Source organism: Heliconius melpomene, chromosome 5 (assembly GCF_056956725.1).
Source record: "Heliconius melpomene rosina isolate 202511_hmr_F chromosome 5, ASM5695672v1, whole genome shotgun sequence".
In the NCBI taxonomy this organism is placed as follows: Eukaryota; Metazoa; Arthropoda; class Insecta; order Lepidoptera; family Nymphalidae; genus Heliconius; species Heliconius melpomene.
Window position 1 is genome coordinate 93,843 of NC_140393.1, and position 18,477 is coordinate 112,319.

An 18,477-nucleotide genomic window follows, 5' to 3' on the forward strand; every position below is an offset into this window, starting at 1 on the left:
CTGACTTACAAGAAGGATTTCTTGGTTTACTTTCAGAAGATGATTCTGGTTTGGTGGCATACAATTCCTTTATCCATGAATTAAAAGTATCGTTAGTTAAGTATCTTCTACAATTGTATCAGGTACGCCTTTCCTATAACTCTCTGCTGCGTATTAAAGTCAAACTTTTCTATTGTTGTATATTTCATCAATATCCATCTCCTTGAAGTTTTCTCCAGCATATTTATCTAGTATGAAGTGACCAGTTCCGAGTTCGGCTGACTTCCGGCTTACAAATTCTCCAGTAGGTATCTAGGTACAAATGAGTCATATTTTCAACTAATACTATACCTCGCTCTGAATCTGCTATTTCTATCGGCAGTGACTGAGATTTGAGCTCTGCTTCATTATATACCGATAAGGTAGGGCTCGAGTGATGGTTCCCCTTAATGTATTACATTACATAATGTATTACATTCCTCATCGAATCATTGCTGCACATAACGAATTTGTCATTGCCAAAAATAAAAATTATGTGCACATATCGATTTTGTTAAATCGACTTCCAGACGGAATTACTACATATTTGTTTTTGTAGGCTATGCAGAGTACTATTTTAATGCTATTTATCAAATAAAAAAAATAAAAAAAATACACATAACGGTTTTGGCGGGCGCACCGACGATATGTCATTAGATTAAACTTAAGTGTAATAATATTCAGATTCTTACTAACACACACTCACCTCGCTACTTAACCCGTTGCGCCATTAATTTAAAAACGAAATGTCCATTCTAATTTCCATAGAACTGTGACTCATGTGTTTGTCTAAAACCGAACATCTTAACTCTTAAGATTAAGATGACTTTGTCATAATAATACATCCCGTTATAGTGTATCTCTTAAGCTCTTTACCTAAATTTATTTTGAACTTGTATTTCGAAGAAGTTTTTTCTTTTTAATATTTTTCAACTTGAAGAAAGAGTGTTACTCTCACTTTAAAAAACTATTATGAACACTCTGAGTTTAGAGTTAAAAGAGAGAGAAAGAAATATCGTAAGCAAAACAAAAACCATTATTACTTTTAGAGTCTTATAAATTGTCGTTTTATTAATATATGTAATATCCTACATATTTTTCATATGGAAATTACTATTTCTCTATATTTTCTTATCTGGCCTTCGCGACACTGGAGTTCACTTCATACTTCACAATCGACTAATGGTGGAAATGAAATATGAGCTGAAGCGGGATGGATACAGGCGAATAAAAAAAATGAGAAAAAAAAGCATCAATGTTAGCTAACATCGATGTTGTTCTTTCGATTTTTATCGAACATCGATGTTACAGCTTCGATGTTGACATCGATGTTTCTCTAACATCGGGCATCCCTACGTCACTCGCGTTCATGACATATGACACTAGACGTCATATTTGACAGCGGAGCGTTGACACTTAGCTGCTCGAAGCGCCATAAATAAACACAGTACAACCTCTTTCGTGAGTTCTCCATTCAACGAGACACTGGCGAAGTGATTTTGTGGTCAACTGGCACGCTCGGAACGCCATAATAGAAAGAACAGAACAGAACAAAGAACTGAACTGACACTTAGCTGTAGAATACAGATAGTTTTCATTTTGGCACGCTCGGAACGCCAGTTTTAAAGAACCATACCATACCATAGCTTTCATTTAGAGCGTACAACCACCTTCGCGTCTTCTCCACACAACGTGACATTGGGGAAGTGATAATGTGCTCAAATGGCACGCTCGGTACGCCATAATCAAAGCTTTTACAATACAGTCTTAGCCAGCTTAAAATTGTTATTTTTAACAAAAACTGTATTTTTTAAAATCAGTGTGTAACCCTTGTCACTGTAGTGCATCAGGCATGTTTGCAGATGCTCACATAAGTGATTACTTTGCGATAATGCGCAAAAAGGTGGCATCTGTTATACAAAGGGTAAGGGCAAGCGCCAACAGCATCCTGAAGGTATTTGCAGATAGAGTGGATGGGCCCACAATAGGGAGATTTATTAGGTTACATGTGCAAAATTAGCTATGTGTTTTAAAAGTTATTATATTATTATGTATTATTATATTTATATTTGTTATCTTTTGTATTTTATTTTACTAACATAGTTCTTAAGTCATTGTACTAACCAGCTATGAGCCCATGTAGCTTGAGAATAAAAGATTTTTATTTTATTTTTATTTTATTTTTTTATTTTTATTTTTTATTTTTATTATTTAAAACTGATACTGATATTTGGCGGTGATATGAAAAGCTTGGACATTATAACACATGCTTATTGAAGAGGCATCTATGAACTACCCCTATTTATTTAAAAAAAATGAAATTCGTATGTGTTGTCCGTATTAATACAGTTTTACGAACAATGACAATTAGTGAGAATAATGATAAGAATCTGAAATAAAATGATATGTATATTTAAAAAATTGAAATAAATACATACTTACGCTGTTATTACTAGTGAAGAAGTTAGACTACGGAGCGCCAAAGACTACTGTTTGTACATACCTCTTTCACCTCGTCCACTGTCATCAACCTCTTCATACATGTCATCCGAAGTGTCCTCAATTTTTTTACTTAACATTCCTCCAATATCTTTGATTCTGCATTTTCGAAGGTCAACTAAGATCCATAACCGTTCAAACATTCTTCTACATTCTCAATGGGAAAAGTATGATTGACTTATTCCTAGTGCATCATTATATTTAAATTATGAACACGCAAGTGCCTAGGATGCTGTCTTGGGAACAGATCAATATGTAGTCATTGCTTGAATAAGGAATCTATTCTAACTTTGAGTCAGCCGCACGAGGCGTCCGAACTTGAGTTTATTGCATAAGAAGTTGTAAATTTTAAGATCCATTGATCAGAGAGGTATAAGTGCTTCCAAAATATTAGACAGGCAGAGCATACTTCAACATTCCATATCCTGTAAAAGAGGATAATCCTGCAAGCCTAGATTTGATTCCCCCAGGGCGCCCTTACCGCAGTCGGCATCCTATGAGGATGCCGACGGCAATTTTTTTCAGGGACAGAGTACCTTCTTTTTCCACCCGATGTCGCTGTGAAAGTCACTACTGCTAACCAAAAAAACGTCTTAAAACCAGTGTATAAACTATGAATGACTTACTACTAGTTGATAGCTGGGTACTCTGTCCCTGAAAAAATTGCTACTTGCGAAGATGCCGACGCCCACTCGAATCTAGGCTTGCGGCCGTCGAACAGACTGGCACAGCACGTGCTTCGCCTAAACCAATTTATATCATTACTTTTTGACAACGGGCGTACACCTCTTATATAATTAAACTTACAAACGCATACAAATAGGTTATACCACAATAACATAAAAGCAGCATCATGAAAAAGTAAACGTAATAAATAAAAATCAGTTAAAAAAATATATATTTATATTAATTAACATAACAATTATAACATAAATGAGACATTTCATATTTTGAACATAGCAACAATTATATATATGTGTATATTTAGTAACAAATTCTATAACAACATTGAACAATTTTTATAATAATGGTGTAGTATAAAACAAAAGATATATTTTTGGTAAGTAATATTTTGTATATCACAATCTGAGCACTATAATATTATTGTAATCTAAATATGGGTTCTTATCACATTTAGGTCCAGCTACCTACCTACCCATTTGAAACCCCTTTGTTTTTTTTTTTTTATTGTTGATAGGCAAGCATTTGTCCGCTATTTCACCTGGTGGTAAGTGACGATGCGAACGAAGGTGGAGCATGCTTGCCTAGGTACCTATTCACTCGTTCCATAAAGAGGGCCTGGTTATACTTGACGGGGAATGAACTCACTAAACTGAAGAATACTTTTAATATGCTAATACATTAAACAGTTTAATGTATTAGCATATAAGTTAATACTATAAATATTGGATTGTTTTATTGCACATACAAGTCTCATGTCGTAGTTGCTCGTGTATCGGCTGCAGGGGCGCATCGGCGACCGAGCGGTCATGTGCCCGCAACGTACGTACGTAACCTACACTTGCCTTACGAGCCAATTCGAACCACACGCTACTAGCTCTGCAGGTCGCGGCTTCAATTCTTTGGTCGTTCGCAGTAACAGTACTATAAATATTAATAAATAGTGTTTTGCAACATTACTCTTAGGTAAGACGGTGCGCGCGCTGACGTCACGAGTAGATGGTCATCAGGATCATCTGCAAGCAAAAAGTTCTTAGTGAGATGTACAGAGTGCGGCGCGCGACGTTTGAGACCACACCTACCTCTTCCAGCGAGAGAGGGTTCGATTTCAGCTTCACCTCCAGACTGCGGTAGCGTTCTGTAACAAGACGAGGGGCGCGTGAGAGCGTGCGGGGTGAGGGCGTGCGGGTGGGGAAGGCGTGTTTGCGGGGTGCGGGCTTACCGTGCGCGAGGTGCAGGCGCGCCAGCGCGAGCACGGCGGCAGCAGGCGGCAGGCGGGTGCCGCGGGCGTAGCGCAGCACCACGCACTCTACCACCTTGTTGGAGGCAGTTAGGCCGGCGGCGCGCAGCAGCGCGCGCACGCAGTAGGCGCTGGGCGCGTGCGCGGTGAGCGCGGCGCGCCACAGCGCCAGCAGCGCAAGTAGCGCGGGCAGCTCGCACGCCGGCATGCGGCCGGTCACGCCGGGGTCGCGCAGCGCCACGAGCGCGCGGCACAGCTCCAGCGCAGGGCGCGCCGGTAGCACGCGGCGCCACACGCGGCGCAGACGCGCCTGAAGGTCACGCGCGTCGAGCGCGGCGGAGGGCGCGAAGCCGCACAGGGCGGCGCGCGCGCCCGCTGCCGCCACGGCCGCGTGCACCGCCTCCGCGCCGTCGCCCGCCACGTCGCGCACTATCGCGTTGTCTTCATTCACTTCCCTGCCAAAAATAACACGTGAGTAACTTTAATAAAATGACGTCGGTCTGGAGGCCCTAGGAACTTGAAATAAAAAACCACGAAACTGGAACCACATGCAACCTAAATGGACATTAGAAAGATAAAAGTAATTTTAATTAATATAATGTAAACTACCGGTACAGGCTGCACTAATCCTTGTACTTATTTGTTTATTGGAGGCCCCCTCCAACCTCAAACTTCCTCTTAAGTAGATACTATGCGTTTTTTCAAGGGCTTATTTAGGATTTGATCAAGGGAATTTGCACCATTTGGAGGCCCCCCTGCACCCGAGGCACGGTGCGGACCGCCCCCCCCCCCCCACTAGTCCGCCACTGCAAAATGGAACAAAATTTTATGCTAAATGCTGGGATTGCTGTGTCCGTAAGGGAAGAATGAAGACTTAAGTTTCCTTTGTCTTGCAAATTTTAAAGGTGTCCTGTCAACTATCGGGCTCCGTGTTGACTCGGACGATCGTGTCCGGGGGTCTCAGAGTGCAGTAAAGTATGATAATTGGATTTTACAAATTTAATGCCAAATGCCATGCCAGTTTAAATATAGTCCGTATGTCATTCCGGTGACATACGTCATATAAGTCGGGTGTTCTGTACATTGACCTTGATTAAAATTCACGTATTCATGTATAAAGTGCTTAAAGTCAACTGAACTAGCGTAATTCGTGATTTTAATGTTACGTGCGATTACTGGGAACTAAAAAGTTTTGAATTTGTTGTCGTAAATACGATAAAAACTAAGTGATAAAAATCTAGTGTGCAAGTAATAGTTATAATCTACCGTCTAATGTTAAAAAAAATGACATGACTAGAATTTGCATACATTACCTGAGCAGTGGATATCATATTTTTGCACATTGTGATTGTGTTGTTGTGGACTGGTTAGAAAAGTTAAGCTTAATAATTGAGGCGACGCTAGTTCGAAACCTACACTTTACGAAATAGGCATTTTTTTTTTATTTTTTTATTTTTACTTTTTTTACTACAATTTTATTTTAAAAACTTTTGTTTAAAAATGACAAATGAATGTTGTGCCTGTAAAGCAAGTGTACTTGTTACTCAAAAAAGACTAAAATGTGTAAAGTGTCAGGCTCAATATCATTTGGAGTGTATTACGTCGATTGGTAATAAGCCTATAGTAACGCGGGGCCAGTGGACGTGCCCAAATTGCTATAAAATTCGAAACAACACAAATGTAACGCCGTCTCCGCCTGTAACGGATATCAATAAAGACAAAAGCGATATCCATAGAGACTGGCTAACGGCAATAAGAAGTGAAGTAAAAGAGGCGATATCTCAAACGATTAGTTTAGAATTAAAAAATATACGTGAGGAACTATCTGGCTTGCAAGATATAAAACAATCTTTGGAATATTTCTCTAGCCATTTTGATGCGATCAATAAAGAATTAGAGGAAGCAAGAAAAGAAATAATTGATCTCAAAAAAAACAATAACGATATTCGTCAGGCGTTGAATTCTCAAAGCAATACCATTAATAACTTAGAAAAGGAATTGAGAGCAGCCAATCTAGAGTTACACTGTGTTCCAGAACACAGGAGTGAAAATCTAGTTACAACAATAGAACAGATTGGGCGAGTAATAAATGTACCAATATCGGAAGGTGTTATATCTAAGTGCACTCGTATAGCCAAAATTAACAAAGAAACGACACGTCCGAGATCAGTTTTAGTAAAATTCAGCAATTCATTTTTTCGAGATCGTTTCCTGGCAGGTGTGATAAATTTTAATAAGAATAATAAAGAAAATAAACTAAATACAGCACATCTTGGGATTTCTGGGGAAAAGAAGCCAATATATATATCAGAACATTTAACATCAACGGCTAAGGATATTTATGCAGCTGCCAGAATTTTTGCGAAGGAAAAACAGTACCGGTTTGTGTGGTCACGCAATAGTAATATCTATCTTCGAAAATCGATATCTAGTGACGTAATACTGGTTAAATCAAAGGATATTTTAAGAACATTACAATAAGAATTAAGTGGTGGTTTCCTATATTCATATTTTTTTGTTTTTTTTTGTATTGCTTTACTTTTCAATTTTCATAAATGGTAAAACAACTAAAAATATTTTACCAAAATGTAAGAGGTATACGGACTAAAACGAATGTTATTTATCTTGCACTTCTCAATACTGATTTCGATGTTATAGTTTTAAGTGAAACTTGGCTCAATGATAGCATATCATGTGGTGAAATTATTGACAATCGTTACACTGTCTTTCGCCGAGATCGTGAGTCTACAGATAGTTGTAAATCTGATGGAGGAGGCGTATTAATTGCAGTTTCTAAGCGATATAAGAGTTGCAGAATCCACTCCTGGGAATCCAGATGTGAAGATCTTTGGGTCAATATTATATTGGACTTAACAACACTTTCTATATGTGCAGTTTATATACCATCGCCTTTAAAATGTGAAGTATTGGAAAACTATATAAACAATGTTGAACGGATTGTAAATAAGCAATCATGTACTGTTCTGATAGGAGATTTTAATATACCATCAATTCATTGGACTTCTAAAGATTCTGATCCTAACAAACTCATTCCGGACCAAAAAAGCACAGCGGGTACATTAATACATGATTTTATGGCAATAGCAAATTTATCTCAGCATAATGAGGTTTGTAATTCATATGGAAAAATATTAGATCTAGTTTTTAGCAATTGCAACAACGTTAGAACAAAATATAGTACATTTTCTGCATGTCCAATAGATAAATACCATCCTCCCTTAGTTATAAATTATGAAACAGCTAGCAAAGATATATTACTACAATCGCCTACAATTATACGACACAAATTTTTAAGTGCCAATTATAACTTAATTAATGAAAATCTAGCAGCAATAAATTGGGAACTATTATTTCGAAATTGTGCCAATGTAAATGAAATGACGGAAGTATTCTATAAAGAAATACGTCAAGTAATTGAAGCTTGTGTTCCAAAAAAGATAATAAGGAAAAATAATTTATATCCCATGTGGTTTTCTGCTAACTTAATCAAAAGATTAGCTGAAAAAAATAAATACAGATTACGTTTTAAAAAATATAAAAACCCACTTGATGAAATTGAGTTCAAATTACTTCGAGACAGGTGCGAACTTCTTATAAGAAAAGATTATAAAAATTACATCGACAGAGTTGAGAATAATATATCTATTGACCCTCAGTTCTTTTATTCATATTTAAAACAAAAACGATGCAATAAATGTGACTATCCAGCTATTATGACACTAAGAGGTTCTACGTTTACTAATGGAACAGACATTGTTAAGGAATTTGCTAATTATTTTTCTAGCGTATATACTCAAAACAAAGCAGCAACGTCATTTAATCTGAAAAATAACTCGCTGAGTGAATGCCAGATATCTTATTTGCAAAAAATTTATATTACCGAAAAAGAAATAGAAAATAAGTTGAAAAGTGTAAAAGCGAACAAAGGAGCTGGGCCAGATGATATACCCCCAATTTTTGTAAAACGCTGCGCACTATTTTTAACTAAGCCCTTATTTCTTATATATAGAAAATCTTTGGATGAAGGAGAATTTCCCAAAATATGGAAGAACGCACGGGTTGTACCCATATTTAAAAGCAACGACAAAAAGGAAATATCAAACTATAGACCGATATGTATATTATCTATTTTTGGCAAGATTTTCGAATATTTCATCTGTCAAGCACTTAATTGGCACATGAAATCTATATTTACTGAAGATCAGTATGGTTTTATTAGCAAAAGGTCTACCACGTCAAATTTGGTTTTATTCGTAGATAATTTGTCAGAATCCGTCGATAAGGGTAGCCAAGTAGACTGTATATACACAGATTTTGCCAAAGCGTTCGATGTCGTCAGTCATTCAATTCTTATAGATAAACTTGAGATTTATGGTATTTATGGAAATCTACTGGACTGGTTTAGATCATACTTGATCAATAGAGAAATGAACGTAGTTATTGCAGGATATAAATCCCATACGTTTGTTGCAACATCAGGAATACCCCAGGGCTCTCATCTGGGACCAGTTTTATTTGGAATTTTCATTAATGACATAGTAAAAAATTTTAAAAATTGTCATTTTAATTTGTATGCTGATGATCTCAAGTTTTATAAAGAAATTAATGATATAAATGACTCATTGTTAATGCAGCAAGACCTGGACAATTTAGCTGTTTGGTGTAATGAAAATCAATTAAAATTGAACTATCAGAAGTGTTTTGCTATTACGTTCAGTAGAAAGGTACATAACTTTAATTTTAATTATAACTTAAATGGAGAGACACTGAATAAGACAAAACAAATCAGAGACTTGGGCATCACAATTGATAATAAGTTAAGCTTTGTACCTCATATTGATAATTTGTTAAAAACAACATTAAAGACTGTAGGATTTATCATAAGGAACAGTAAAGAATTTAAAAAATCAAAGACTAAACTAATATTATTTAATTCAATGGTGAGAAGTAAGCTAGAATATTGTTCCACTGTTTGGAATCCTTTCTATCAAATACATACTGACAGGATAGAGAGAGTACAAAAGAAATTTTTAAAATATTTAAATTATAAGGATAATGGGATAAACAAAAATAAAAGGTACAAAGATATTTTAAAATTTTATAAAACGCTTTCCCTATCCAGCCGTAGAGTCATGCTCGATATTTGTTTTTTGCACAAACTTATAAATGGAGAAGTGGACTGCAATAAACTGCTAGAAAAAATTATGCTTGCTATACCAAGACAAAATGCAAGAGTACGAACAAAGAAAAAATACACTTTTCTAAGTAGAAAAGTAAGATCTAACCTGGGTACAAATGCCCCTATGAACCGAGCTATGAAAAACTATAACGAAATTTTTAACATGGCAAATATTGATATTTTTAGAGACTTAGGTACATTATTTAAAAGAAAAATTAAAAAATATTTTTTACAATGTGATTAGAGAACTGTTTTTTAACATTATTATTTATTTTTTGTTTTACTCTTATTATATTATATTTTTTTTTAACTAATGTAATATCTATATACATATTTTTTATTTATAAATTTTAGCAGTAAAATCATTTTTAATTGTTTTTAAATTAGGTGTAGAATATTAGGTTTTAGAATACCTGCTTTTAGTTATAATCATGTTGAGCTAGCCTGTAAGTGTGATGTACAATGTAAAACATTTTTAAACCTTTGTACTTTGTTTTTTAATTGTATCTTTTGTATGTTACGTTGGCTTGCCTAATAAATAAATAAAATAAATAATAAATAATAGTCGTTATATTGCCACAACAACATGCTGTTATATTACAATATGACCATGACCCAAGCCGTGGTGATTGGGTGCCATAGAAAGCTCCCTCCTCCGCTACGTACTATCTATTCCTACGCCTACTTAGCAATTTTAGTATTCCGAAGAGCTAATTCATAGTGTAGAAGTTAGAGAAGTAGTCACCAAACATCGATGTGCTCGTCGGCCAGGACGCGCAGGAGGAAGGCTGCCTCCGCGTGCGCGCGCGCCGCGTGCGCGACCACTACGTAGCGCCCCGCCGCCAACGTGAAGAACGTGGCCACCTCGCGAGCGCGGCTCGCGTGCGACCCCTCCAGCGGCGCGCCGCCCACTGCGCCTGCGAACACCGCGAACCCCACGCCCAGCGCGCCCGCGCCTTCTTGCGCCAGCGCCAGCACTACGTGCGCGCGCGCGCCCGCCACCTGTACGCCGAACTGCGGGTTTGCGTGCGCCGTCCGCGCGCGCGGTGGTCCGCCCGCGTTGTAGCCCCGCCGCCAGCGCCGCCGCGCCACCACTGCGCGCCATGGCCGCTGCGCGCGCAATGCCGGCTCCAGCAGCCATTCGTCCGGCCCCACGTGCACCAGCTCCAGGCGCGCGTACGTCGCCGCGACCTCCGCAAACGGCACCCAGCGCGCCGCGCCACCCGCCGCAGACGCGCGCAGTCGCAACTGCACGGCTCCGTCGTCGCCGCGCGCCAGCTCGGTGATGAGGGCGACGGGGGCGGCCAGCACCAGCAGCGTGGCGCGCGGAAGGGCGGCGCGCAGCACGTGCAGCAGGGCGGCGCGCGACTGGCGCGGCGGCGCAAAGCTCTGCACGATGCCGCCCGTGAGGTCCTGCAGCGCGCGCGCCAGACCGACGCCGCGCAGCGCCGCGTAGCCGCCCAGCAGCCTGCGACACGTAACGGACGGACATACGAGGGAAGGTTTGAAATGTATTCAGCTTAAGTGTGATTATATAATTTATTATTGTTTCATTTAATTTAGAACCCTTCATTCCACGAACTTATGGACCTCCCCTAGTGCTATGAATAGCAGTGAATTAAATATTCAAATTCAAATAAAGAAGACATTCATAATCAAATCCGACTAACATCACGGTGAAAAATATTAATTCTAGACCTTACTTGGCGTAGGCCTTCTCGAGCAGCGCCAACGTGAAGTCAGCGCTGGCGGAGCGGGCGAGGGAATGTCGGGGGTCGTGGGGCACGGGGAGGCGGTCGTCCACAATCACCTCCCGCCACGTACCAAACACCCAGAAACGAAACCTACAATACATTTTTTTTTCGATCATGAGGTTAATGCTGTTAGCCCTATTGGCTTTTACAGCGACAAAACCGGCCTGCCTGTGAGTGCCATGTTAGGAGTAAGGCGTATACTAGGATACTTACGTGAAGCGGCCGCAGTATCCGATGCGGAAGCTGTGCGGCGGAGCCGCGCGCGCCAGCAGCCGCGGCGTGAGCGCCAGCGCCGCCGCCGCCGCGCGCACGTGTTCCGCCCCCTCCCCCGCGGCCCACGCCGCCGATCCCACCACCCGCAGCGCCTCCGCCTCCTCCAACCCCTCACCCGCCTCCCCGGTCGTCTCCACCGCCGCGTCGCCCAGGTAGCGCGGCCGCACGCACAGCTCCTGGAACGACAAGCCACGGACGACTCAGCTCGACTAGTTGTATATAGCTTCACGTGTTATCTCGCATATACCAATGTAAACAGAAGGAATCTAGTCTTCGTTCTGCACTTTACGTAGAATTTTCGGACACATTTCGCATACCTTAGTAAAATAAAAACATTAACATGACTTAGTGAAAAAAAAAATCACTAATACAACCAAACAATATGGGTATCAAATTAAAGGACTCAAAACAAGAACATGAAAATGCTATATCATGATTATTAAATAATACGATAAGAAAGTTTAAAGATATGGATATGCAGGGATAGTAGCGGTCTACCCTTGCGAACTGTAAAAACATAATAATAACATTTCGAAATTATTCGTCGTCGTCGTCGTAATAACCCTAAAAATAAATAACAAAAAAAACTGTATTTGCTTTTTATAATTCCTTTTAGATAAGCACAAGATTTCTCAAAATAATTATAAGTAACTAGCGACCCGGTCGCGGCTTCGCCCGCTTAAATTACTAAAGTTGTTCGGTCCAAATATGGTAACCGAACACCGCGGCATAGCCTTTCAGCACGTTCCCGGCGCTACTATTATAAGGCAGTGCATACTCGGACCGCGAACCGGTAGCATTCATTAGCGTATTATCATATAGCAAGCAATAAAGCAACTTTTATTTAAAATATTATCTTTTACTATCGACCCGCTAATCTCCAGCTAAATAGTGTAGGCCACGTCCCCTACATTTTGGTCCTTCGAGCCGGATTAGCATCTAGCGATTTTTTTAAGCAATTTTATAAAAAGACATTTTTAGCAAAGACTAGCATTTAGTGAATTATCGTGACTTTAATAAATATTTAAGTGAGTGAGTGGAACGAGCAAGCAGAAGAACAATATTTGGCCACGAGGCTAAAATATATAATCAGCAAATAGCAGCAGGACGTAGCGTCACATATCAAGTAAGATCGTTCCTATTTTTTATATATCTAGCTTTATCATCTTTAAAAAATGGAAGACTTATTTAAAACACAAATCGAGATTAGCGAAGCTATTCACAAGATTATGATTAATATCAAAAAAGAAAGCAAGGAAAGAAGATCAGAAACGTCTTTGAAAAGGCGATTAAATAATTTAGAGGCATACTGGTCGGATTACGAGGCCAATGATGATCGTTTACGCGAGTTTAAAAATCTGAGTCATCCGTATTTTCTTAACTCTGAATACGAAAACACAAAGCAGAAATATAATGAAATAAAATCTTTCATACTTAATCAATTAAATCAGTTAGGGGACCCTCAAGATGAATTTCAAGGAGCACAAGCGGGAACTTCCGCGGCAGGACAGCAAGCGAGCGAGTACGTAAGTACTAAGAAGGTTAGCCAGGGTTCAAATAGCAAACTGGATGACATGCTTAAAAAGCAATTCGTTAACTTCAAAGCATTTTCTAGGACTATATCAGTGATTGATATGGAATCAATATCGGAGAGATGGGAATACGAGGATATTCTCAAGCAAATACAAGCCCATTGGACAGCCATAGACACGTTACATTGGGAAATCGACGCTGAATTGAACTGAGAAGACGGAGAGTACGAATATCTATTTAATAAACATGAAAAAGAATATAGCAACATAAAGAAACTTTTAAATAAGTTTTCGGTGTCGTATCGCGAAAAGTACACACCGCAAATAAATATTCCATCCTTTAATGGAAATTATCAGCATTGGTTGGCTTTTAAAAATCTTTTTACGGAAGCCATACATAAAAACTCTTCTTTATCTAATTCACAAAAAGGCAGTTTCTTAAAGGTAAAGTTTAAGGGGAACCTGAAAGATTAATACAACATCTTACTATTAGCCATGAAAATTATTTAACATTTGGGAAATTTTAAATCATAGTTATAATAACAAAAAACGTATTTTTACTGCTCACATTAACACATTATTAAACATAACGACGGCACAGCAACAATCATTATCGCACATTAAAAAGCTACATGATACAACTTTTGAATGTATCCACGCCGTTCGCAATTTGGGTGTCGATACTAGCTCATGGGATCCACTTATTGTGCATATTTTGTCGCAAAAATTAGATTCAGAGTCGCATACGTCTTATATAGAATCTTTAAAATATCCACAAGAATTGCCGACTTTACAAGATTTTTTAAAGTATTTAGTGGAACGTCATTAAAACACGAAGTTGGGAGCAAGACTGTTTATTGATGCATACCCACTACACAATAAATACAATATATAATATACCTACCCTACATCTTTCCCCCTCTAATTTTAACACTAACTTACAATAAATAAATAAAGTGAATAATATAATAATACTTTAACCTAATACTTAGTAATATTTTATAAATAGCCTACAGAACACAATATATAATTATGACTTATCCATAAATTAATTTAAATTTTTATTTCTATTATACGCTCGCAGAGCTCGCGCGGAAGCGTCCGATGGTGGAGGACTCGGGGAGCGGGTTCTATTACGAATCGTGTCTTTTTCCCCATCTGAACCCGATTCCTCTCCCACGGCATCTTCAAATGTAGCTTCCTCATCATTGTTTTTCTCTTTTTGTTCCGCGTTTAAATTGGGTTTAAATAAAGACAACCTATGTTTTTTTTTAAGTGGAATAATCTGATCTTGGTGTCTCCGCCATTGTGAATCGTTACTCACTCTTACTTTATATGATACCGGACCTGTTTTATGCGTAATATTTCCTTCTACCCATTTAGGTGTCTTATCAGAATATCCACGAACAAGAACTGGCTCGCCTACCTCCATGTCCCGGTCCGAGCCACCCTTGTTCCGCACCTGTCGGCGCTGAGCGGCGCGCACTACACTCGCCACGTCGGGCCTAATGGCGTCCAGGCACCCGCGCAATCGACGTCCTAACAACGCAACCGCGGGAGCGACACCCGTCGTCGCGTGCTCCACGTTACGATATTGAAACAAAAAAGTCGATAACGCTTTCGATATATTTTTGCCTTCGTGAATCGCCCTCTTTATTACTTTTTTTATTATTTTAACCGCGTTCTCCGCTGCTCCATTACCTTGTGGTCTGTACGATGCTGAAGTTATATGTCGAATACAATTTTGTTCACAATATCTTTTAAATTCAATAGACAAAAAAGGCGGACCGTTATCCGTTACAAGCTCAGTAGGTAACCCAAATCGTGAAAATGTGGATCTTAACACTTCTATCGTAGATTCCGCGTCCGTCCTGCTCATTGTCATTGCTTCAATCCATTTCGAATGTGCATCCACGAGGATCATATATTTTTTTCCGCCATGTTCGGCAAAATCCGCATGAATACGCTGCCAGGGTTTCAAAGGGAACTCCCACGGATGCATAACCGCTCGGGGAGGTGCGTCACGCACCACCCCGCATGCCTCACAAGATCGACTTAAGTTCTCAATTTCCCGGTCGAGGTCTGGCCAATACACATAATTTCGAGCCAAATTTTTCATTTTATTCATGCCTAAATGACCTTCATGAATTTCCTTTAAAACCCGAGCTCGTAAAGATGGAGGTACTACTAGTCTATATTTATACAATAAACACCCTAATTCAAGTACTATTTCATGCTTACGCGAAAAATACGGCTTCTCCTCCTCACAACTCGCCGTCGAGGGCCATCCGAACAAAATATAACCTTTTACTTTACTTAATAATTTATCTTTTTCAGTTTCAGCCCTAATTTCAGTAAAATTAACCGGCATAGTGTCTCTCACTAGGTCTACGTACTGGACGGTCTCCGTGTGACGTCGCTCGCTCGGTAATGGTAGACGCGACAACGCGTCCGCGGGAGCATTCGCGGTCGATCGAACAAACTGTACTGAAAAATTATAACCCGATAATCGAGCAGCCCACCGTTGTAACCGGCTAGCTGCCGTTTGTGGAATTCCGCCCTTCTTACCAAATATAAAACTTAAAGGTTGATGATCCGTACGTAATATAAATGATCGCCCAAACAAATATTGATGGTGTTTAGTAACACCATAAAATATAGCGAGTGCTTCTTTGTCCAATTGACTATAGTTTCTCTCCGCCGAGTTAAGTGTCCTCGACACACAGCTGACTGGTCGCTCGCTACCGTCCGAGTATACGTGGGCGAGCACCGCTCCTAGCCCGTACGCGCTGCTGTCTACCGAGAGAACCAATGGCCGCCCTTCCTCGTAATGAGCTAACACTTTATTACTGGTGAGTAAATTTTTTGCTGCCGAGAACGCCTCTTGACACAATATACTCCAGTGCCACGCCGATTCTTTCTTTAATAATTCGTGCAATGGTTGCAATAGAATACTTAAATTAGGTATAAATTTCCCGTAATAGTTTAACATGCCTAAAAAACTTTTTAATTGAGTAATATTGATAGGCTTTGGAACGTCGCGAATAGCCTGAAGCTTCTTAGGATCCGGCCGTAAACCGGTTTTATCAATAATGAACCCTACATATTTAACACTAGATTGTAAAAAACTACACTTCTCAAGTTTAACCGTAAAACCCATACTACGCAATCGTTCGAGTACTGCCCGCAAATTATTTAAGTGATCGCGTCGGTTGCTTCCAGTTACGCACACGTCATCTAAAAAAACCACCGTCTTAGGTATACCCCGAAGAGTCTCTTCCATTATTTTCTGAAATTTTTCGGGTATACACGACAAACCAAATGGAGTGCGACGATATACAAACGTACCTAAATGTGTCGTAATGGCCGTATACGGTTGGGAGTCTTTTGATAAAAGCATTTGTTGGTAACTATTTTTTAAATCAATTTTCGAGTACTCCTCCACTGAGCGTAGCGAACAATTCCTCAATACGGGGAAGCGGATACGGATCGCGTTTTAGTTTAGGGTTAATTGTTATTTTATAATCCCCGCATATCCGTATATCGCCATTCTCTTTAATTACGGGAACAATTGGCGTGCCGTAATCCGACGTCTCAACCCTATAAATTGTACCTTCTCGCTCTAAACGCCCCAGCTCACACTCAACGCGCGCCTTCAACGCTAACGGAACCGGTCGCGCGCGCACGTACACCGGCGTATTGTCGCACACATGCAAACTTATTGTTTTCTTACAAGTTCCGAGCTTATCAGTAAACACTTCTGGGAATTTGATCATTAACTGGCTTACAAATGGATCATTACTTAAGTTCGATATAATTTCTTTATTTTTAATTCTAATATTATATATTCCAAGAACGCGGATCCATTCTCTGCCTAATAATGGTCGACCTCCCTTTTTAATGACATACAATTTGCACGATGAGACAGACACACCATTGAGCTTAAGATTTACAAACATAAAACCCATCGACTCAATCTTTGAACCTACGTAACTACGTATATTTAGCCGATCGGCGGTAAGATTATTTCCCTTAAAGTACTGTCTGTAACAATCTTCGCTTATTGTAGATATTCTACTACCTGTATCAACTTCAAAGTCCATAGGTTTGCCATTAACCTCCACTGTTATTATATAGGGTACATCACCTGATCCATCCACCTGCACATTGTAAAAGTCCTCGCACTCATCATCACTAATATATTTATGCCCCGACTTATCTCGTCGATTCGAGCGCACCTCTTTGCACATAACTTTCAAGTGGCCCCGCACACCACATTCGTCACAATTATAGTTCGCAAACCGGCACCGATCCGCCCGATGGAGCTTCCCGCAGCGCCAGCAACGCTGCCCGCCGTCAGCCACGGCGGCGCCGCGCCCGCCGCCTGCGCCTCCCCTCGGTCTCGCGCCCCGCACTTTTGCCTGATGCAGGCCTTCGCCCGCCGCGCCGCTGCCGCCCGCAACCAGCTCGCTCGAAGCCGCGCCGACCGCCGTGGCCGCGCTCACCTCCGCGTGTCGCTCGGCTGCCTCCAGCGCCAGAGCCAGCTCCACCGCCTCTTTATATTTAATGTTTCTTTCGGCAAAAATCCGCGACCTCATCGCCTCGTTCGCCAACCCTGATACGAACTGATCGCGTAAATTTTCTTCTAAATTCACTCCGAAATTACACGTTGCAGCAAGATGTTTTAAACTTTCCAAATACTCGGTGAGTGGTTCGCCGCCATTTTGTCTACGCAGACGAAACACGTGTCGCTCCGCGATCTCTGAGCGTTGCGGTTCTAAATGTTCGGACACTAACTTATTCAATTCCTCGAACGTTTTTGACTCCGGGTGTGATGGTGAACACAAGTCGCACATAAGAGCATACGTCGTTTCGCCAACCACCGTAATGAGCGAGCAATGGCACGCACAGTTCCTTTTTAATTTCATTTAATAAAATATACTGTTTAACACGTCTAATGTATGCTGGCCACTGTTTGGAACTAATGTCAAATGGTTCTAACTTTCCGATTGGCATATTTAAACACTTTTAGTACTATTTAACTCAGTAAATACGCGTAAATTCGAATCTCGTCGCCAGTGGAACGTCATTAAAACACGAAGTTGGGAGCAAGACTGTTTATTGATGCATACCCACTACACAATAAATACAATATATAATATACCTACCCTACATTTAGGAGGGAAGTTTTCTACTCTCGAATCAACAAAAAAGAAACAGGAAGCATCTAATAACCATTTTAATATTTTTAATAATAAAAATCATCCTCAGCAGCATAAA

General features: G+C 40.0%; 1 protein-coding gene across 7 annotated transcripts in view; it reads right to left on the bottom strand.

Annotated features, from left to right (window-relative positions):
* Positions 1-4,037: 4,037 nt before the first annotated feature.
* The window catches only part of LOC146538740 (calpain-11-like), a 29,270-nt gene continuing 14,830 nt past the window's right edge, over positions 4,038-18,477 (bottom strand). For 6 of the 7 annotated variants that reach the window (XM_085185742.1, XM_085185741.1, XM_085185743.1 and 3 more), the window contains 6 exons: positions 11,606-11,841; positions 11,342-11,482; positions 10,384-11,106; positions 4,421-4,893; positions 4,281-4,336; positions 4,038-4,214 (listed from right to left, as the gene is read on the bottom strand). In XM_085185742.1, coding sequence (XP_085041868.1) covers positions 4,188-4,214; positions 4,281-4,336; positions 4,421-4,893; positions 10,384-11,106; positions 11,342-11,482; positions 11,606-11,841 — 1,656 coding nt within the window. In that variant the 3' untranslated portion in view covers positions 4,038-4,187. The remainder of the gene's footprint in view (positions 4,215-4,280; positions 4,337-4,420; positions 4,894-10,383; positions 11,107-11,341; positions 11,483-11,605; positions 11,842-18,477) is intronic. The other variant, XM_085185746.1, reaches the window with a different exon arrangement.